The sequence below is a fragment of the Borostomias antarcticus genome, assembly GCF_949987555.1.
Source record: "Borostomias antarcticus genome assembly, chromosome: 3".
NCBI classification, from domain to species: domain Eukaryota; kingdom Metazoa; phylum Chordata; class Actinopteri; order Stomiiformes; family Stomiidae; genus Borostomias; species Borostomias antarcticus.
In genome coordinates this window covers 26,471,779-26,494,385 of record NC_140236.1, presented here as the reverse complement: position 1 = coordinate 26,494,385, position 22,607 = coordinate 26,471,779, and the positions used below count along the sequence as shown (strand labels likewise).

General features: G+C 49.9%; 1 protein-coding gene across 1 annotated transcript in view; it reads right to left on the bottom strand.

Moving 5' to 3' along the window:
- The window catches only part of cachd1 (cache domain containing 1), a gene marked incomplete at both ends in the record, with an annotated part of 78,441 nt that extends 55,834 nt beyond the window's left edge, over positions 1-22,607 (bottom strand). Inside the window, one exon of the mRNA XM_084436089.1 lies at positions 22,452-22,607. Within this exon, the coding sequence (XP_084292215.1) occupies positions 22,452-22,607 (156 nt within the window). The remainder of the gene's footprint in view (positions 1-22,451) is intronic.

The window sequence follows — 22,607 nt, the reverse complement described above, 5'->3', positions numbered from 1 at the left end:
CACATCTGAGTGGCCAGAAGGAATGGCTAAACCTCCTGGGATTAGCCTCACATGGGGTTCGGTCCTGAATGAGGCTTAACCCCCCCCCCCCTCCTCCTCCTCTCTTCCTCACTCACACACTCACACACTCACTCACTCACTCACTCACTCACTCACTCACTCACTCTCACACTCTCACACACTCACACACTCACACACTCACACACTCACACACACACACACACACTCACACACTCACTCACTCACTCACTCACTCACTCACTCACTCACTCACTCTCACACTCTCACACACTCACACACTCACACACTCACACACTCACACACTCACACACACACACACACACACACACACACACACACACACACACTCTCACACACACACACTCTCACTCTCTCACACACACACACACACACACACACACACACACACACACACACACACACACACACACACACACACACACACACACACACACACACTCACACACACACTCACACACAAATGAGGAACAGAACCGCAGCCCTGCTTACCAAACCAATACCGCTGAATTCCTCGATTCACCAAACTGATTTAGAAAATGAGACACTCAAACTTCCCCTATCCACACCCAGGCTCATGTGACCAACACTTCAGAGGCAGATTGCACGGATGCCAATTAGCTAAGTCTGCCCTTGAAGACTTCGTTCTACCTCTCCGGTGTGCGGCAGGAAACCACCAAACAGTCTTTTCCCTTTTCCAGTGACTCTCCCTCTCCTGGATGAAGTCGCTCTTTAAGAGTGGAGCCGTGCGTCCAGACTTAGCCCAGTTACACACAGCGGACACACAAAGCACACACAAAACGCACGCGCGCGAACACACACACAATTCATCCCGCTATCCTGACTGGGGGGCAGTGGGAGCCGTGGTGGAGGTGTTTCGGGGGGGGGGTAATGGGCAAATAAACCTATTAGCAAGTCAGCCATCTTCAAAGGCCGGAGCCCTGAGCGAAAGAAATTTAGGAATGGACCGGCGAGGGGGGGGGGGGCGGGGACGCACGCGCGCCTTAATCCTGTCTGTGGGGCTTTCTGATCACTGGACCCAGGCTTTTGGGGAGGGCGAGCGGGGGGTGTGGTCAAACGCGGTCAGGAGAATCCTGTCATCGCTCGGGTGGAGCCCCCCTGCTGTGCATGCGGGCGTAGACGGGCGTGCACCCGTATGCAGAGGAGGGGTGAACCGTAGGTGTGTGTGTGTGTTGTGTTCTCACATCTGTGAAATGCTGCCCAGGTGTATGCTGGGAGAGGGAGGGGGGGGGGGTGCAGCACAGACGGGCTGCACACAGCAGCAGATGAAAGGACAGACAACAGAAGCTGGGAGTCTGGGATGGAGCTGTAGCATCCTCTGCTCTCCCCTCCCCTCCTCCTCCTCTCCTCCCATGTCCTCTCTTCATCTCTCCTCCTTCTCTCCCCTCCCCTCCTCTCCCTTCCTCCCCCCTTCCCTCTCTCTCGCAGCTGCTCATTGCACTACAAAGGGTCGGAGCTGGGATGAGGCTTCCTAGCTTCGCCTTCTGATGTGAGCCCCCCCCCCCCCCCCCCCCCCCTCCCCCCCTCGCCCCGCTGACGGCTACAAAGTGATGCACCTCCGAGAGAAAGGGGGGGGGAGAGAGAGAGAGAGAGAGAGAGAAAACGACTGTTTTTAGCAACGGAGGCATCAAATGCAACCGCCCTGATACCTTCTTCCCCATCAGGGGCACGGGATAATCATCCTGTCATTTCAGCCTCAACTCTCCACTTCCCTCCAGAAACACACAGCGAGCGAGCTGCGGCCATTTTGTTGGCTTGGCATGCTTCTTCTCGCTTACCTGCCCGGATATCTGATTTAACGCGAAATCCACTTTCAAAATGCCACGCTGGAACCCACGGTGGACAAACTGCACCTCTATGAATTTGTCTCCGTTTCAGTTACAGAACTACAGAGCAGGTTGCCTAATTGAATGACTATCCGCCAAATGCCTGCTCTATTCAGAAGGTGCTGAGAGTAAATCTAACTTGGTAAATCTAACCAACGAACTTGCTGATGGGCTACACCCCCCATCCTGGGCTACACCCCCATCCTGGGCTACACCCCACCCTGGGCTACACCCCCATCCTGGGCTTCACCCCCATCCTGGGCTTCACCCCCATCCTGGGCTACACCCCCATCCTGGGCTACACCCCAAACCTGGGCTACACCCCCAACCTGGACTACCCCTGCCCTGGGCTACACCCCCATCCTGGGCTACACCCCCATCCTGGACTACACCCCCATCCTGGGCTACACCCCCATCCTGGGCTACACCCCCACCCTGGGCTACACCCCCACCCTGGGCTACACCCCCAACCTGGGCTACACCCCCAACCCTCCTCCCCCAACACCATCCACCCCTCTGCTCCGCTAGTGTGAAGCTTTAGACAGTGTGTGATAGACGACAGATTTTATTCTACTCAGTTTGAAAATCATTGTAGTGAGCTATTGTGTGTGTGTGTGTGTGTGTGTGTGTGTGTGTGTGTGTGTGTGTAGGAATACCTGCAAAATCAAAACCACATGCACTAGAGGTCAGTTGTCATGGTACTCAGAGCCTAATGGAGGGGCCACTCCATCTGTCTGCCGCTCAGTCGAAGTCGAAAACCTCACCCTGTTCTCCACATAAAGTCCATAAATACGAACGTGCCTCGCAATTAGTCCCCTTAGAATGACCATTCCAGTCTGTTGCTACGGTAACCCATTTGCAGCGCCGAAAAAACATTGAGAGAACCCATAAAACACGACCTGCCATTCGCAGGCCGCCGGGGACACAAAGACCACTCGCGGTGACCGCATACATGATGGCTTCCCAACATGGAGTCAGTGCCCTATGAGCCACACGCTGAAGAGACAGCCGGGCTAACTGGCTAGCGATTGCACACGCCCTAAAAAAAAAACACACAAAAAAACAAAATGGCTCCTTAAAATACACTGAAAGGCTGGCGAGCCGCATGGTACCGCTGCAGGTCTGTCTGCGCTGACCGGCTGGATTGGCGTGACCCCCTGGGGAGGCAGAGGGGCAAGAGTGCGGCTGAATCGGGTACCCGGCGACGACACGGACCTGAGGCGGGGGTGGAAACCCGGTCGGAACCTAGAGTGAGGGGCGGCGTGCCGGCCCAGGCCCGGACGCGTGGTGAACTCTGGCTCGGCCTCCCGGCCTCCCTCCCCCCCAACCCTCCCGTCCCCGTCCCCCCGGGGCCCAGGGGGGGGGGGGGGGGCTGTCAGAGAGTGCGGTTCTGCAATAACAAACCCCCTTTTGTGCAAACAGTGGAGGGCCCGCCGAGAGGCCCGGGTCACCCAGCAGATCTCGGCGCTGATCTGTGGGCCCGGGATGTTAGCGCTCGCTCCAACAGACAGGATATAATGCCTTCCACATGTGAGAGAGAGGGGGAGAGAGCTGGGGGGAGAGGGAGAGGGAGAGAGAGAGAGAGAGAGAGAGAGAGAGAGAGAGAGAGAGAGAGAGAGAGAGAGAGAGAGAGAGAGAGAGAGAGAGAGAGAGAGAGAGAGAGAAAGAGAGAGAGAGGGAGGGAGGGAGGGAGGGAGGGAGGGAGAGAGAGATATAGAGAGAGAGATGGAGAGAGAGAGAGAGAGAGAGAGATGGAGGGAGAGAGAGAGATGGAGGGAGAGAGAGAGAGACAGGGGAGAACAATGACAAACAGTGGAGAGGGCTGGGTGTTTTATTACAAACTCACTCTCGTCCCCTCTCTCTCTCTCTCGCTCTCTCTCTCCTTCTCTCTCCCTCTCTCTCTCCCCCTCTCTCACACTCTCTCACACTCTCTCCCTCTCTCTCCCTCTCTCTCCCTCTCTCTCCCTCTCTCTCTCCCTCTCTCTCTCCCTCCATCTCTCTCCCTCCATCTCTCTCTCTCTCTCTATCTCTCGTCCCCCTCTCCCTCTCTCTCCCTCTCCCTCTCTCTGAGCTGTGTTGTAGGGCTGGAGTGTAGTACGCTTTAGTGTAGTACGCTGACTGAAATGTGTTGTAGGGCTGGAGTGTAGTACGCTTTAGTGTAGTACGCTGACTGGAGAGGTTCCAAGTTCGAGATGGAGCACGCGGTGGAAAGTCATCTAATCAAAACTGCGTATATCACATAAATCCCCCAGCATACGTGTACATAAACAAGCAGAACTAAAGACAAAAAACGGGGCCTATTCTTTGGTGCTCATAGAATTTACCTGAAACTGGGGTCAAGTCAACACAGAACTAACGATGTCCACATGTTCCTTCAAGAGGACGTTGAGGAGCCTTTGAGAATGATGGAAACCAGTGTGTTCGTATGCAGTAGCCTAACTTTCCCACTGAAATATGCCTACATGGGGGAGGGGGGGGGGGGGGCATGGCAGACATGCCAGGGGAATGCCAAAAGTCTGCTTGAATCAGTGTTCTGTCTCTGAGTTCAAACCCTTCAAACTGCCTGGGCACCTCTTTTAGCTTACATCCTGGCAAAGACAGACACTTGGTATTGAGATGAGCCATCTGTCTCCATTCGGTTCAGTGTCAGTGGTTCTGTGTTGTAGTTCAAACTATTTTAACCTTTTTTCAGGTTAGCTTTGTGTTCGCCGTGAACGTTTGCAAATAAGCCAACGGTCCGAGAAGATAGATTGCGGTAACCGACAATGGACGCCGGACTGAGGGAAGAGTAATTGAATGATTGTATGAATGAATGAATTGAACGCCGGAGGCCCTTTTACTTCTAACTAGCTAACTAACATTAAATTAGGTTGTACTAGTGGGACTACTTCCAAAATATATCCTCCGGAAAATCAGCGTTGATCGCAGAAGGGTTCTCCGTCCAAATTGAGCCGTTCAAAGAAAACATGTTCGCCACGAACGTTCGCCTCTGTTCGCTGAATCTGAACGCAACCCCGTCTTCGCTCCGGTCCCGCTCCGACAACCAGGTGTCGCCAGCAGACCCTGCTGCAGTGCATGATGGGACATGAAGGCGCCGCCCCTGCGTCTGATCTCTCGCCCTCGGAGGGTGTGAGAAACGGCGCCGCCGGAGCGAGCGGTGTGCGCGGGGTTAACCCGGAAGATCCAAAGATGGCGCGGCCCTCGCAACAGGACCAGGAGTGGCGGGGAGAATGGAGAGAAGTGAGAGAGAGAGAGAGGGAGAGAGAGAGAAGAACGAGAGAGAGAGAGAGAAAGAGAGAGAGAGAGAACGAGAGAGAAGAACGAGAGAGAGAGAACGAGAGAGAAGAACGAGAGAGAGGGAGAGAGAAGAACGAGCGAGAGAGAGAGAGAGAGAGAGAGAGAGAGAGAGAGAGAGCAAAAACTCACACCTCAGTCTGACATTCCCCGTGTTCATCCATCTCACCGGATCACAGAGCCCCTGCTCCCTCCCCTCCTGCCCCACAGAGCCGTTGCTCCCTCCCTCCTGCCCCACAGAGCCCCTGCTCTGCTCCCTCCCCTCCTGCCCCACAGAGCCCCTGCTCCCTCCCTCCTGCAGACAGAGTCCCTGCTCCCTCCCTCCTGCCCCACAGAGCCCCTGCTTCCTCCCCTCCTGCCCCACAGAGCCCCTGCTCCCTCCCTCCTGCCCCACAGAGCCCCTGCTTCCTCCCCTTCTGCCCCAGAGACGGAGCTCTGCTCTGGGCTTGGGCCGGGACCGACCCTCCCCTCTCCGTCCATCCTACCGCCCTCACCCTGCGGCCCAAAGCTCTGAGGACCGAAGGCCCAGACCTCCCCCGGACAGCAGTACGCCGCGGCAGACGGAGACGTGAGTGTGGGGGTTTGGGGAGGGACACATGAGGTTGTAAAACTGGAGTAGCAAGGTCAAGGAGTTCTCTCGTGCCACTCATCCGGCTTGGCTTCCTGTGAGCAACTGGGCTCATGTGGAATCCTGTAACCGAATACACGGAGTAAAGCTCTTTACACCGACTTCTACGAGCGCGGGCCTAACTAAAACCGTCTGGGAGGGCCGAGTGAGCAGAGAGGGGTGAGGCAGAGCACACCTGTATCTGATCCACGGTACCGTCTGGCCCGGCCTAGCCCAGAACAGCCCGGCCCTGCCTGAATCAAAGACTCGTGTGGAGAAGTGTTGAGTAGTTGACTGACAGAACTGGGAGGGCGTCGAGCTATCTGGCCGAACCTTTATCCCGGGGAAAAAACAACAGCGAAACCGTCCATCATTTCTTGAGTCAAGTACGGGACATAGCTAGGTCAAAGTACGGTGTTCCGGCATGACGCATCGCGGAGGCGGTACTCACCTGACCTCTAGCAGGGTCAGGGGGTCAAAGTTCACTCTGCTTCTGTAATAACCGGGCCCCTCCCCTCCTTAAGTGCTCTTTCACTGCGGTGACCTGGGTTGCCTAGGTTACCATGCTCCTTACACAGATGGCTTTCATGTCAGGGCTTGAGAGAGGTCAAACTGAGAGAGGTCAAACTGAGAGAGGTCAAACTGAGAGCCTCATAGCCGTAGTAACCATGACTAATTACGTCTAACTAATTGACAAAGTTCAGCCTTTCCCCTGACTATCAAAGCCCCACTAACTAACCTGGGTCCAACTGCGCCTTAATCACACACTTAACTGCGGTGCCAGGGAATAGCAGCCTGTCATTAAAACAGGACTGAGGTGAGCACGTTCCGATGCCAGATCAAAGCCCAGTACCTGAGCAGCTCCATTAAACTGATAAAATCAAGATGAAAAGGGCAAAAAGACAAACTTCTATACGTGGTGCGTGGTAATAATGGTGGAATATAAGATGATAAGAATGCTTGGGAACTCCTTACGAGCGGTGTACCATTTTATGCTTTCTTTTTGTGTGTGTGTGTGTGTGTGAGTTATTGCACCCTCGTCTGTGTGCCAGTCTCTGAGCTGTTCTGCAGACGGGTTTGGGTATGAGCAGCATGACTGATAGAGTGTGCTTTGGTGTACGTCTGTATTACTCACTATGAGCAGCCAAGTATGTGTTTGACCCTGGAGGTCGTCTGCCCCCACCCCCATGTCTCTGACTGAGGCCTGGGTTTCCAGAAGGAGAATGACCTCCGAGTTACACGGAACGTTTCATCAGCGTTTCCAGAAGGAGAATGACCTCCGAGTTACACGGAACGTTTCATCAGCGTTGCCAGTTATCAGGGTCACACGGAAACGATATCGCAATACGCATGTTATGACCCTGACAACACGCATGTTATGACCCTGACAACACGCATGTTATGACCCTGACAACACGCATGTTATGACCCTGACAACACGCGTGTTATGACCATGACCCTGACAACACGTGTGTTATGACCCTGACAACACGCGTGTTATGACCCTGACAACCCGCGTGTTATGACCCTGACAACACACGTGTGTTATGACCCTGATCCTGACCACACGCGTGTTATGACCCTGATCCTGACCACACGTGTGTTATGACCCTGATCCTGACCACACGCGTGTTATGACCCTGATCCTGACCACACGTGTGTTATGACCCTGACCCTGACAGTCATCTATGAAAATAATTTGTTTTGAATGCATTTATTTTGGGCTGCCTGTCTTCAACCAAAGGAAATATTGGTCAGTCTGTTTTCAGGCCTAGATTTCCAAATGAGGGTGTATTCCTTAGTTAGTAATTAACTAGTAGGCCTAATTTGCTATTCAGCATAAGTTGTACTATTATTATTATTATTATTATCATTATGATTATTTACTGTTATTAGTATTATCGTTTTATTAAAATTATTATTATTATTATTATTATTGTTGTTGTTGTTGTTGATGATTCTTTTGATGTAGGCCTGCTAGACCAGGCGCTTCCACTTGGTCTACCCTGGATCATATCCCATAATAACCTCTCATTTTGTCCATCCATCCAAACTATTTAAATAAATGCATTTTCTAATGTCAATAAAATTTTGAGTTTTCTAGAGTTTTGCTAGGGTCCGATCGCGCTCCCCGTTTAAGGTGGCAATCCCAGTCTTAAATCAGTCTTTTTCTCTTGAAGTTCTGGTAACATTTCTCTCTTGAAGTTCTGGTAAAAGGTTTTTTGTCTTAATGCAAATGACCTGCATGATCCCAGTCTTGGCAAAATCGTATAGTGTGTGACTATAAACCCAACGTCTAGATGTGAGAGGGTGTCATTTTTCAAAGTCTAGTGTGTGGAGATTGCACTTTATCTAAATGATGCTGCTGCAGTGTCTTTGGAGATTGCGTTTTGACTATTACAATGCATAAAAGAATAACAGATAGGACCGATAACAATAGCAGAACATAATCAAATCGAATAGAATATCAATAAAATGAAATAAAGATAGGCCTACTTTTTACAATGTGCAACCATGCATTTGAGAGATTGGGCTGGAGACTTTTGTCAGCAGCACCCTGCTAAAACGATGTTCCCTTCCTATGTATGGAAGCAAATCAGTCATCAGTCTTAACATAAAAAATTAGGAAACTCGTAGTCCATTTGATAAATGTTATATACATTTTTAGCCTATAGACTATTTTTTGTCTAACAAGCTTTATTGCTCGACTAGATCTAGCCTAGGGCTGCTCGATTATGGCAAAAATCATAATCACGATTATTTTGATTGATATTGAGATCACGATTATTTAACACGATTATTCATTGAATTTTTTTTTTTAAATCAAAAGTTTTAACATTTTCTTAACATATCAAATTATACATTGACTTTGATAACAATTAATTTATTAAATGTTAACTGGCTTTTCTTTTTAACAATGTTCTTTGGATTAGATACATTTCTCCCATGGGAGACAAATTGTTAACCTTGACCTTGATAAATAAATAAAAGTGCCAAAACTGATAAATAAAGAAGCTTCAAAGCCCCGCCACCACCACAGAAGAAGACTACCTCGGAAAAATAATTTCACTATGACAGAATGCGTCTAAATAAGTTATTTAATGGTAGCGCCGAGGCTTCAAAACCCAGCATTTGTTAAAATAGACCCTTTTGCTTAGGTAAGTGAAGTTTCATGTTTATCTGACCTCTACTAAATAGGCTGACACCGATTTATTTTGACGGCAAAGTGAATGGACCGGCAAAGGACTGTTGTCTGGCATGAGCGAGCGGAATGCAACAACGGGACTGAGAAGGGCTACTTTGAGGGGCAGCTACGACTGCGTAGCAAATTTTACACACCGTGTCAACTTGGTCCAAATCTGTCTCCGCGAACCCATAGTGTTTCCACACCACTGACGTGGTTTTAGCTCTCGTCCACCAGCGGCTCTCTTTCTGCTGCCATAATTCTTGTCGTGTTTTGTTCGAGAGGAGCATGCGTGCGCCTCGCTTGACAACTCGCTCTGAACTAAAGTGTTTGTTTTGGGGCTTTGGGGGGTGGGGGAGGGGTCAAGCACAGTATAGCTCTGCAGTGTAGGGTGCACTTGATTTGTGCAAAATCGTTTTATGGCGATTATTTTGTTTTAATGATCGTTGACAGCCCAGATCGTAATCTAGATTAAAATCCGATTAATCGAGCAGCCCTAATCTAGCCTATAGAATCTTGGTGGGACAAGACTAGCCTATTTGGACTAAGCAATCACATTGAATTCTACAATCACATTCTGGGCTTTAAAATTATGTTATTATAATTTAACTGTACAATAGCCAAACGTCCTTCATCGTTATCAAAACGAGATCACCTTCGCCTGTTTACACGACAACAGACTCCAGGAAAATGAGAACGAAAACACTCCTCACAGTGTTCTCCAAATTTCACGGATTTTCAAAATGCTAACGCTGTTGCCGTGTAACTACGAGGTGCAAATGGGAACCGAACGTTGGCGAAACATTGTCGTGTAACCCAGGCCTTAGTCTATAGACCATTGTTGCCGTGTAACCCAGGCCTTAGTCTATAGACCATCGTTGCTGTGTAACCCAGGCCTTAGTCTATAGACCATCGTTGCTGTGTAACCCAGGCCTTAGTCTATAGACTATCGTTGCCGTGTAACCCAGGCCTTAGTCTATAGACCATCGTTGCCGTGTAACCCAGGCCTTAGTCTATAGACCATCGTTGCAGTGTAACCCAGGCCTTAGTCTATAGACCATCGTTGACGTGTAACCCAGGCCTTAGTCTAATGACTATTGTTGCTGTGTAACCCAGGCCTTAATCTATAGACTATCGTTGCCGTGTAACCCAGGCGTTAGTCTATAGACTATCGTTGCCGTGTAACCCAGGCCTGAGGTACGTGCGTCAGCAGCGACGCCCACAGATGACCAGGGCGCCATGTGCCCAGCGTCTCGGCCGCCCCTGCTGGTCAGAGCTCCCGTGGGCAGGGCCCTGTGCCAGCCAGCCAGCCCTGGCAGAGCCAACCAGAGTCACACCCCGGTGACACACCCCGGTGACACACCCCGGAGAGGCCAGCTTCATACTGAGGTCTTTCACTGGGCACAGAGGGAGGGTGTGTGTGAAAGGGGGGAAGGGGAGAAGGGTGAGAGGGGGGGGGGGGTGGTGTGTGTGTGTTTGTGTGTGCGCGTAAAAGAGAGAGAGAGGTACAGTGATGTAGGAATGATGGACAGGAGGAAGGAAAGGTGCAAGTGAGAGAGAAGGTAAACATAGAGATCTCTCTCTATCCTTATTATATACGTGAGAGAAATATCGCTTTTATCCCACTTAGAAAGTATGTTTAATAAGCGATTTTTCCACATAAATGGAGTGATTCAGATCAAAGAGAGCCTGTTTGAAAATGGACCTATCACACCGTGTCTGACAGCTTGGTATGCCTGAGTCCAGCCTCACATGCCAAGCCAAACAGAGTTCTCCTTAACAATAATTGCACAAGATCTGACTTCAATAGGAGCCACCGACCAGAGAGAGACAGATAAAGACAAATAACTTAACAGAGGGAAAGAGAGGGTTCACCCCTGGCTTCAACACCAGTCTTGGCTGATCCGATCACAAGTGGCCAGCTCGAAGTACGGCTGCAAAAATGCAAAATCCCAGACAAATTGAGGACACGTTGAGGTCTGATCGCTCAGACCACATTCAGAGGTGGTCTGGGCCGCATATGGCCACATTCTTTAGCAGTGGTGCACACGAACGTGTCCTTGGCCACAATGAAGGACCGCCTACTCAACTGACGTCCTTTTTTTCTTGTTTCTTCATTTGGTTCTCAAAGCTGGCTTTGTCCATGACGTGAGGGTTTCAAAAAGCCCATAGAGATATATTACGAGTCAGACATCTGAGGAACAGACCCGGTCGGACGGTATTGTTTTGATTTCTTCTTCGTCGTCGTTGTCTTCTTCGACGTCATCGTCTTCTTCGACGTCGTCTTCTTCGTCGTCGTCGTCTTCTTCGTCGCCGTCATCTTCTTCGTCGCCGTCATCTTCTTCGTCGTCGTCTTCTTCGTCGTCGTCGTCTTCTCCTTTTTTGTCTTCTTCGTCTTCTTCTTCGTCGTCTTCTTCGTCTTCTTCTTCGTCGTCTTCTTCTTTTCCGTCTTCTTTTCCGTCTTCTTTTCCGTCTTCTTTTCCGTCGTCTTTTCCGTCGTCTTTTTCGTCGTCTTCTTCTTCGTCTTCTTCTTCGTCTTCTTCTTCGTCTTCTTCCTGGCAGACTAGGCACAGGAAGAGCATTGCTGCCTTCTGCCGGTTAAACTACAACGCATTTGGTCTTTGCAAGTGGAAATGATGTACGTCTTTATTTGTACATCTTTATTTGTACGTCTTTATTTGCATATAGACCAGGGAAGAGAAATCCGATCGCAAGTCGTCACTCCAGACGCATGTGCAGATGCATTCTAATGCCAGGTGTGAACTGACGTGCTCAGAGCCGTCCACTTGTGATCAGATCACCCAAGACGCATGCTAATGCCAGGTGTGAACAGGGAGAGAAAGAGAGGCGGAGAGAGAATGTGTAGGAGAGAGAGAGAAAGAGAGAGAGGATGTGTGCGTGTGAGAGAGAGAGAGAGAGAGAGAGAGAGACCGAGAGAGAGAGATAGAGAGAGAGAGATAGAGAGAGAGAGAGAGGGAGAGAGAGGGAGAGAGGGAGAGGATGTGTGCGTGTGAGAGAGAGAGAGAGACCGAGAGAGAGAGAGAGAGAGAGAGAGAGAGAGAGAGAGAGAATAAAGGGATGAGCTTGGGGTGCTGGGGTGGTCCTCCTCCTCAAGTTACTGCACATGGTGTGAGCTCATGTCTGGTGATCGTTATGAGGGCCCTCGATAGACGAGTCTTTGTTTCTAAAGACTCCCTTATGTGCTCTGAGGGCAGTTATGGACCCTGATTAATACGGGCCTGATCCACCCTCAGAGAGAGGAATTAGCTGCTGCGTCATTTACAAGCTAGCCTGGCATAGCTAAACTGAACCTGGTATGACTTAGCCCTCCCTGACACAGACTCTTGAGTTTGACTTAGCATAGCCAAACCATTCCTGGCAGAAACATTTGCTGGCCTAGCATATAGCCTAGCATAACATTTCCTGGCCTAGCACAGTCGAACATAGGCTAGAATCTGCTGGCTCAACCTAGCATGCCATGCTTTGACTTTGGCATAGCCCACTCCAACAGCCAGCCTTCATTGTCTTAGCCTAGCTTAGCCTGATAGCGTAGCCTAGCCTGTCATGACATGATTAACTCCCTGAAAAATTTGTGTTGGCTAGCCAGGGTGCTAAGGGGAGAGGAAAGCGACTGTGGTCAGAGAGGAAGGAAAACATCGGCCTAGTCTAGGCAAATAAAGGAAACACACACACACCATCATTTGTACAAGCTCAGACATCACGCTGAAGACTAGATGGTCAACTCTGTTCCAATAGCCACTGATGCTGTTGGCAGTGCTTCCTCACACTCTCAGACACGCGCACACACACACACACACACACACACACACACACACACACACACACACACACACACACACACACACACACACACACACACACACACACACACACACAAATGAATTAAGAGCTTCAGAGAACGTTTATGAGCGTCGGCCCCCGTCTGTGGCAGGAAACCACAATGCCAAAGAACACACATAAAAGACACACACACACACACACACACCCACACAAACAGACACACACAGACACACACAGACACAAATAAAACATGCAATCTCTATCTGCTGTGCGGAGTGGGAAAGAAACACTTTATCAACAAGAGGAGGAGCGGTCCAGGAGGCAGCCCCCCAGTACTACTCACCAGAATGAGCCAGAACATCGGAGGGGGCGGCCATTACTCCCAGAGAAGTCAAATCCCCAACATCATCAACCTCTCCCAGATCTATGCCCACAAGCCTCCGCTTCAGAAATAGCAAGCCATGAAAACAATCAGAACCACAGCATTCCCAAAGATGAAAGAGACAGTAAAACATGAAGCCAAAACCTGTGAATCTCCCCGGCAGGTACATGCTAATATATAAGCAAGTCGCACTCAAATGAACTCAACCCAAAATAAATATCTGGATGCTCCATTTACAAACGGCAGCTTTGAGATATGACGCTGAAATATTCAACACGCTTATCATTAAATATGAACTGTTTGCTTTCCTCCCACAGAGAAACAGAGATGGAGTTGAGCGTGGAGATAGAGGTGTGTGCACAGCTGCTGGGGTTTGGCGCCGGTTGAAATGGCAGCCGCAAGGAAGGGCCTTCCGATAAACTAACCCTTAATCCTTTGTTAGGGACCCAAACAACGATGTGAATCAGGAGGAGAGCCAGGCCAAATCCTGGTTGAGACACACAGCTGAACGGGCGTCCAGGGAGGCTGCAATCACCTCAGAGAAGGGAGACAGTCTACTACAACAGGCTGAACACCCCCACAGCAACACTCATGACCCATGGCTGATGTTCTTCAACATGGGACTAACTGCAAGCACCAGGTAACACAGCACTAATACCCAATAGTAACATTACTGACTGATTCAATCGTGTGGAAGTACAGTAATGATGGATATAGGCTACACACACACACACGTCAAGGTATTATTCTGTCTACACTTGTCAAACACAGTCTACTGACAGCCAGCCTACAGGGAAATCTCCAACATATGCAGTGTTTTGACAATATTCTGCCTAAACATCAGAGTCTTTTTCAGTGCAGTCTCATGAGTCGATCATTATTGTGTAGGCTCCGAGTCAGTGTTTGAGTCTGAGAGAGAGAGGGAGAGAGAGAGAGAGAGAGAGAGAGAGAGAGAGAGAGAGAGAGAGAGAGAGAGAGAGAGAGGGGGAAAGAAGCTCCCCAAGGACATCCACAAGTTTCTGGTATGCAAATTCTGGAAGGCTTTGACACAGAGTGTGAGAAGGAGAAAGGGAGAGAGAGGAGGAGGAGGGGGGGGGGGGGCAGAGAGAGAAAGAGAGGGGGGGGCAGAGAGACAGTCAGCCTGTGCTTCCATTCTGATCCGCGAAGGGAACATATGACAGAAGCTCTCATGGCTCCATATGGCTGTCCTGCACATTGCACTGAACCTCCACTCCTGGACAGAGGCCTCATTAAGCATCAACACCGTGAGCGCACACACGCACACACGCGCACACACACGCACGCACACGCACAAGCGCACGCTTGCACGCTCCTCTTTGCGGCCCACCTGCATTCCCACAGTGCTCCATATCAGGCTGACTCTCTCCAGGCCGCCATCGCACTCAATCTCCCTTTCAGCAGACGCCAGGGACCAGAGACCAGGCAAACCGTCCCCGGGGGCCCTCCAGAGAGGCGCGCTGGCACGGGACCAGCCGGCCGGCACCGCTGCCAGCCCAGACACTGCCAGGGAACGCTCAGCCAATGACTGCCAAGCCCGTTAGCAGGGCAACCAACCCCGCAACTTCAAGCTATATTACTAAACTCTCCAATGGGGCACTATACCTGAACACACAACGGATTTCTCCATACCTACTGAACAGGCCGCAGCTGAACTGTTTTAAACAAGCTACTATACAATGGAGAATATAGGCCCTTGAGATATTAGGCTTTGCAGTGAAGGAGCTGAACAGCACCCTTAAAAATGATGGAAAGGCATTCTGGGAATCAGAATGATGGGGCAGTGGGACCCTCGAGCACTCTCCTGCCAGAGGCTCGGAGTAGGAGCCCATCAGCGAATGGGTCTAAATGTGCAACAGCAGCCATTATGACGAGTCCAATTAGCTTTTTGGATGTCCGACCGACAGCTTTCGGTTTTGTTTTTTGTCTCGGCACTGAAATCAAACCTACTCTTTGGATCATAAACCACCCACTTCTAGGGAACATAAAACGACCCGCCTGTTCGGCCCGGCCCAAACGAGATCTATTCTTCAAGTGAGCCGGCGTGCTTTAAGACTCCAGCGGGAGGAAATGTACGATGTAATGTTTAGCTACGGTGTCGTTTTGCTCTGATAATGCCCGTGTTGATTTACTCGTGGGTCAGGCCAGATAAAATGACCCGGTCCTTGGCAGAGCGAGGGCGGAGCTTAGAGACACTGATAGCCAGACATGGCTGCTGCTGCAGCGTGCGTCGCCATCTCTCCCGTCTCCCCTCTTATTCCTCCCCTTCTCGGCGGCCCGATGGTCCTCTCAGCCGCACAATTAGTGAGCTCCGTCTCTTTTCCCCGCTCTCTTCTCAAAACAAAAAAAAGAGAAAGAATCATAGGTCCTTTCATCTACCGAGCAGCCTTGCGCTGCAGCGAGAGAGGGGTCAGGGGTCAAACATCCGCCAGGTTCACTTCCTGCTTCATCCCCGGAGCCGGCGAACTGATGGGAGAACTCAGGGCCATGGTCCATGTTCTCACACCAGAACCACCCAACACGCAATTAGACCAGAGAGATGAGAGATGAGAGAGAGAGAGAGAGAGAGAGAGAGAGAGAGTTATGCACCACAAAACAAAGACAAAGCAGAGAGGACAGGATGGTTACCCCCGTCAGATGCCTCCTAGTCAGGAACTTCTTTAAAAACCTGCAAGACTGGCAGGAAACCGGAGACAAACTCCAAAGTATGAGGAAACCCTGACAGAGACAGTCACTTAAAAGAACGCGCCGCTCTCACTAAGGTTACCAGCCCCTCCTCTCCTGCAGTCTAGACTACCTTCTTAATCTCCTAGATCACTATGCGGCCACATCCAAACACAAACACACACTCCTTTCCTGGCACACGACTCGGAATCATCACAGCCACTTCCTCCAAACACTGCGGAGGCTTCTGTCACCAGCAAAACCGCTAGAAACAAGACGGTATCATTCCCTCAGGCAGAATTCCCATCCGTTTATCAGCGGATGTTAATAATTTTTTAATATATCGTTATCGGTCCGATGTGCAAAACAGGGCCGATATGAACAACTGATAATTATTTCTGTCTGGCTGCTGTTGTGTGTACTGTTTTTGAGAGGAAACCATGCAGTAAATCTAAGATTTATTGGCTTTTCCAAATGTTCTGGAAATAGAGACAGTGCTTCCATGTGTTTTTTCAGTATGTATAACATTTGATTATCATTGAAACTTGTTTTTATACAGATCAAATCGACATCGGTAAATATCGGTTAGCGGCCATGACAGCCATGTTAATATCTGTTATCGGTATCGGCCAACATTTTCATATCGGTGCATCCCTACCGACAACTATTCAGACATGAAATGCACGAGGATACTAAGACAGGGGGGCTTTGAAGGAGGTCCGGTCAGGGATTCCTCCCCAATGAGCAGCATTCCATGAGGTCTGTTCTGTGGGTTGCCGTCTTTGAGGTTATGAATGACCGCGAGGAGGGGAGTTAGACTAACTGAGCTGACCCCGGTGACCCCAGGGTGAGAGAGAGGGCTCTGGGGTAATGAAGAGGACTCATTGTGGGCGCTCTCGCCTAGAGATGACCCCCCTTTAACCCCGCCCCCTTCTCCGACACCCTCTCCCTCACGCTCCGCCTCAGGGGGACATGCTGTTGATTGCGCAACCTCGGATCTTTCCCCCAAAACATTCACAGGAGCACACCAGCTGAAGAGCACGACCAGGAACCAGGAACCAGCTGAAGAGCACGACCAGGAACCAGTTGAAGAGCACGACCAGGAACCAGCTGAAGAGCACGACCAGGAACCAGATGAAGAGCACGACCAGGAACCAGATGAAGAGCACGACCAGGAAGCAGATGAAGAGCACGACCAGGAAACAGCTGCCCGTCCTCGTGAGGACCGCTGGGGCCCGTGGGTCTGTTGTTCTTGGGACAGCGTTTGAGACTAACTTCAGTGACAACTTCGAAGGGAAACAGAGGGGGTAAAAACAAAGCATAGTGATGCACCGGCTAGAACGCTGAACACTGCGCTTCGGTACGAAGTCCACCAGCGCAAGGGGTGTACAACGGACGAAAGAAAAGAGGAGAAGAGTGTGAAAGGCAGTCCGGCCTGCTAACAGTGGGGGAGACGGCGCTCTCCTCATTGGGAATGCAAAGCCCCCTGAAGGAGAGCGTGGAGGAGGGGGATGGGGAACTCACACTAGCAGCGGGGGCTGGGGCCACCACCGCTGATCGCCTACTTCCCCCAACCGTGTGCTGGATCACCCCATCCCCCTCCGCCCCCTGCTCCCTCCCCAATCCCTCTTTCTTTTCTGGGGAGAGTTAATTTGGGTCCCCTCTCCATTGTGGGCCCTGAGGGGCCGGGGTGCTATAGGGTCCCTGGCCTCCTATGCCAGGTCACCCCTGCAGGAACTAACACTGGGAGCTCGGAGGCACACAAAACACAAGCCCCAATAAAGCTCCCTTTCTTCAAGTGTGTGTGTTTGTAAATGAGGTGTGTGTATGTGGCTTGTGTGTGTGTGTGTGTGTGTGTGTGTGTGTGTGTGTGTGTGTGTGTGTGTGTGTGTGTGTGTGTGTGTGTGTGTGAATGGGCCAGTGAGTGGGCTGATTAAATAAGTCCAGTTAATTACTGCTCCTGTGTAATAATCAAGCCGTTTCAGATGAGAGGCACTAGTCTCACTGGGAACCAGGGGGGCAAGGGGGGGGCTTGGCCACTCAATCTCTATCAAGCCCTGCTCCACAGAAGACCAACCACAGAACAGCTACCTGTGTTTGACCCACCACTGCTCCGAACACAGCTGCTTCACAGCACAGCAGCTACACACAGGACCGACCGACCACCGCGTGTTTGGCTTAATCATAGGCGAAATGAACTGATAAAGAATAACGGAAGTTGGTCATCGAAAATAGCTTGTTTTGGTGCAATAGTTACCATGGGACCTCCCATCCAGATTCTAGCATAGTATCTAGGGGTCAGTACGAGGGGTAGACAGACGTGGAGAGGAGAAAAAATGATCTAAAACGGAGGGAGGCGGCAGCTACAAGTATTGAAAACCACTTTAGCCAAGGACATGCGTAAAAAGGAGCCTTCAACCAAGTATGTGGGAAACCCATCAAAAGTCCAGCAGATAAGTCATCTAGCATGCTGCGCTACCAGCTGATTTAAACCCGGCAGCTGGCCCCTGGAAGGAGAGGATCCCGTCTGTGGTCGTAACTCACTCTGGACCGGACTGGACCTCTGTCTGGGACAATGCAGCCCACCAGCGGATCGGCCTTGGCTGGCGGGAGAGGACCATGTATGGCCTTGGTAGGCGGGGAGGTGATGGGGGAGGAGGGGGGGGGGCTGGGGTAAAAGGGGACTGAACAAGGGGGCCTGAGTACCTCAGCGTCTGGAGCACAGCCAAGACACACAAGCAACCCCGCGTCTAATGAAAATGGGTCCCTCGCTTGCATTGTAAGCAGGGGCAGCGCACCGCGGAGCCGAGCAAGTTGTATTTCACTACGGACAAGCCAGATATATTTTACACAGATATTAAAGTGGTTCCAGCAAGCCCCAGAAAAGTGAGACATGGTGAAGGAGCCCCAACGTGAACAATAGCAGAGAAAACGCACACAAATAGAATTGGGATACAGGAGGTAGCCCGCTGAGAAGAACTCCACGCCGCCGAGCCAGTTCGTAAAGTTCTGAGAGGCGGGTTGTAAATAATTGTAGAAGGAATAGGGAGTTCTGTAATCCGAATGCAATGCGGACGCTAATGGAAAGCACCTGTAGCTAGATGAGAATTCTCCCAACGCCGCCATGAGAACTCTCTCTTGGACACCCCACGGCTCTCTAGAAGTCTGGAACCTTCCAGAAACGGAGAGCAGTTGGAGATGTTAGGTCACGGGCAGTTCAGACGCTTAGAACAAAGGGTAGCGGCGCGTCCTGTCACAGAAACATGTGCCGGGGAGCGGGGGGCATTGCGGTGGGGGAGTCGCTGGTGGGCCTGAAGGAGGGCGGTCACCCCGGAGGCCCACCTGGGAGGCCGAGGCACTAGGAGAGAGAGAAGCTCCGTCAGCGCTGTGATGGATAGCGGGATCTGGGGGTAACTGCTGGAGACCACTGCTCTGTGGTTCCTCATTGTGAAACATGGGTCCCACCAAGATACTCTAAGAATAGGAGAACCAGACAAACAACATTCACTAGAGTCAATGAAGGACACAACACCAAGCTAAATAATTAACAACACATGTGGCAACGATACCTAAATGCTATTTTGCTCCAGCCACAATGGAATCTGCGAAAATAAGCAGCGTAGCCAAGCCCCAAGCCAGTTCACAAGCCAATTCTCAATATCATCAATGGTATGGGGGGAAAAAAAGACTAGTGAGCCAACTCGGGGTTGAGGTTTGACACGCAACACTAGTAGTCAGTATCTGCAGGGCTGATGACAATCAGAGCGAAGACGACACTGGCACAGACTAGCAGCACAGTGGCTTTGAAGCTCCGGCGCAGGGAGCCATTAGGGACGCCGAGGTTCTGTGGCACGTCCATGAGGCGGGGGAAAGGGAGAGAGGAACAGAGCGCAAGAGGAAGAGAAACCTTTCGCTTCACCGTTCAAAGTAAAAGAAAATAGCGAGGAGGTGAGGGGGACTGATAGCCTCTCAACGAATGTTGTCCTTGGACCGGACCCAACCCCACAAAAATCACGTCCAAGGATGGGTCGACAGCGACCTCTTTTTCTCTACAGTGAATCCTGTAACAGGTTAACACGAAATTGCCATCATTATTCAATTAGGGGGCCAGGACATGCCCCCCCAAAACAAACCGCAGGCCCCGTTCCCCTGATTACAGAATCAAACCCTTAAAATAAACCTATTGATATTTCCTGAATAAATAATCAGTGAATTGAGAGCAAAATGGCGATCTCTGTAGAATCGGACTACTGTACTTGCACACGGTGAAGGGCATCAGATGTATTTGAGTTACTATGCATTCCCTATGTGTTGCCAGGCCTAACTGTTACCTAGGCAAAGATAGGAGTTTATTTCAGCAGCTGTGAGAAAACAGGACGGGGTGTAAGAGGTCTAGGACAGCCTCCTACTAAAAATATATACAAACTGCACCTCGTGTTTAATAGGAAACTATTTGTATAGGAGAGAAGTGTGAAAGCACTTGAATTTACATTTATAAAATCTGGAAGGTATTTAGAACACAGGATGGGGCTGTGCACCTAAGCTCCCTTCACAACTGAATAACTCTTCATTGAATGATTGTATCAGTTGACCCATTGATAAAGAAACCCTGACAGGCCCGTCATCAAATTACAAATGAGTCCAAGAATGAGGGGCAGGGTTGGATGAGCTTGAATTACGTCAAGAAAATGTGAGGGTTGACAGAGAGGGGGTTGCATATAGCTGTATCTTTTTAGGCCTAGGATATATGATCCCCCCCCTCAGAAACTAGCACCTTGAGAGAATCAATGAAAAGGTGATCTTTCCTGAAGAATCCGTTATTGGTCATATCTCTGTACGGAGAATGACATTTCAGCTCTTTCAGGCTGGGAAGTCCCTGACCAGCATGGCGAGAGTCTGGCGCAGCTTGGCGTTTACACACCTGCAGTGCTTTGTGGGAAGGTGACTGTTTTAACTGGATGCAGCACGCTTGCCTTTGTGGGTAGTTGGCCTCGCCAAACGCACAGCTTGTTTCAAAGCATTGGCTCAATCAAATTCAAATTAGTTAAGGCTGAGTTAAGATTTTTCACAGCTTGTAAAATAACATGACAACAGAATACATTGCCGTTTGAGAGGAAAATCTCAAAAGCTGACTTTTACAAACATGAAAACGGAAACCTCAGTCAAAATCCAGTGAGGATACTGAGGAGACTTCAATTCAGGCCTATGTAACATTAATTAGGCTACATTATTATTGCCACGGCATGAATATTTCATGGAATTGAAGGCCAAACCAACTGAATAATATGAAACCGTACTCTCCCAGTCGAATGTGCGTAAGGGAGAGTAAGAGAGAGAGAGAGAGAGAGAGAGAGAGAGAGAGAGAGAGAGAGAGAGAGAGAGAATGGGGGAGAAAGAGAGACGGTGACAGTGGAGGATCCTGAGATCAGACGAGGCCTCAAAGCCGGGTCCTAGAGGTAGGATGAAGCTACTGTTGCGGTGAGGAGATGAAACACCGTTTGGACCGAGCCTCCCGCTGACCGCCTCTATGGGCTCTGCTTCTGAAGTGTGAACCCGCTCCGCCACACATCACACCACCACGGCACTGATGGCCATTTGTTGACCGAGGCTCTCTTCAAAATTAGCACAACAAACACGGTTTCCATACTAGTATGGCCTGGGTGGGTAACACTGAAATCTAGAAATGTCGCAGAGATGTGATATTTCTTTCTTACTACGTTATTGCCTTAAACTGTAGGCCTATCCGCAAAAAACTCATTATATTAAAATGTGCTGCTCGTGTGTGATCATGCTTATTGCTTGTGCTACTTAATTTAATCCGTTGTATACTTCAAGCTAAATCAGTTGTCCCTTTAATGCTAGCATAGTTGGCAGAGGTAACAGACAGAAGCTGGTAGGAGGGGTAATGTGAATGCAATGTGAAGTTCAAAGTGTCCTCCTCTCCTTCCCCCACTCTCTCACACACACACACACACACACACACACACACACACACACACACACACACACACACACACACACACAAATCATTAGGGCTGGTCATTTATCTGCCGTAGGCATTCTACAAGGCATTTGAATAGATTAGGCGGATAATCAATGCTGAAAATCCTAAATGCAAACAATGTTATAATATAATAATTCTTATAACTAAATATGTATGTATTTACTCGAATAATTCAAGGTGATGAAGTTCTACATAGGTTCCATAACACATTATGTTAGGGTGTTGTTGCTGCAACAGTGTTAATATCCGCATTGGACTTCAAAGAGAGCGCGTCTCAGAATAGAAGCTTCTTGGCCAATCAAAAGAAAATCTGTCGCGCGAGAATACAAAATAAACTATCATTTAATTAAATCAGCTGTAATTTGCGTTACATTTCTGGCAACAAAGTTGTCAATGTCCTAATTAACACCAGCATGATAACATAGTAGCCAACTTCAGGTAGCCTATCTCTGCGGCAGTATTGACGCAATACAAGTCAAAACATCCAAACAAGTAGGTTAGATACCAAGCCTATTCTACCAAATACACAATATATACATGTCCTACACTGCCATACAGGATACTCAAAGGACACTTGAGACACACTAAGTAGAGCAGTTAGTTTGCATTACCTGCATGGTAAACACTCCTAGCTCTTGCGAGGACAGTTTTTTCATCTGCACGGCTAAAACTTGTGCCTCCTCCAAGATAGAAAACTCCGTTTCAGCGGCACAAAATCCACAACAGAGAAGCGTCCAGGTCACGACAAAGCCCCAGGAGAAAGCCAT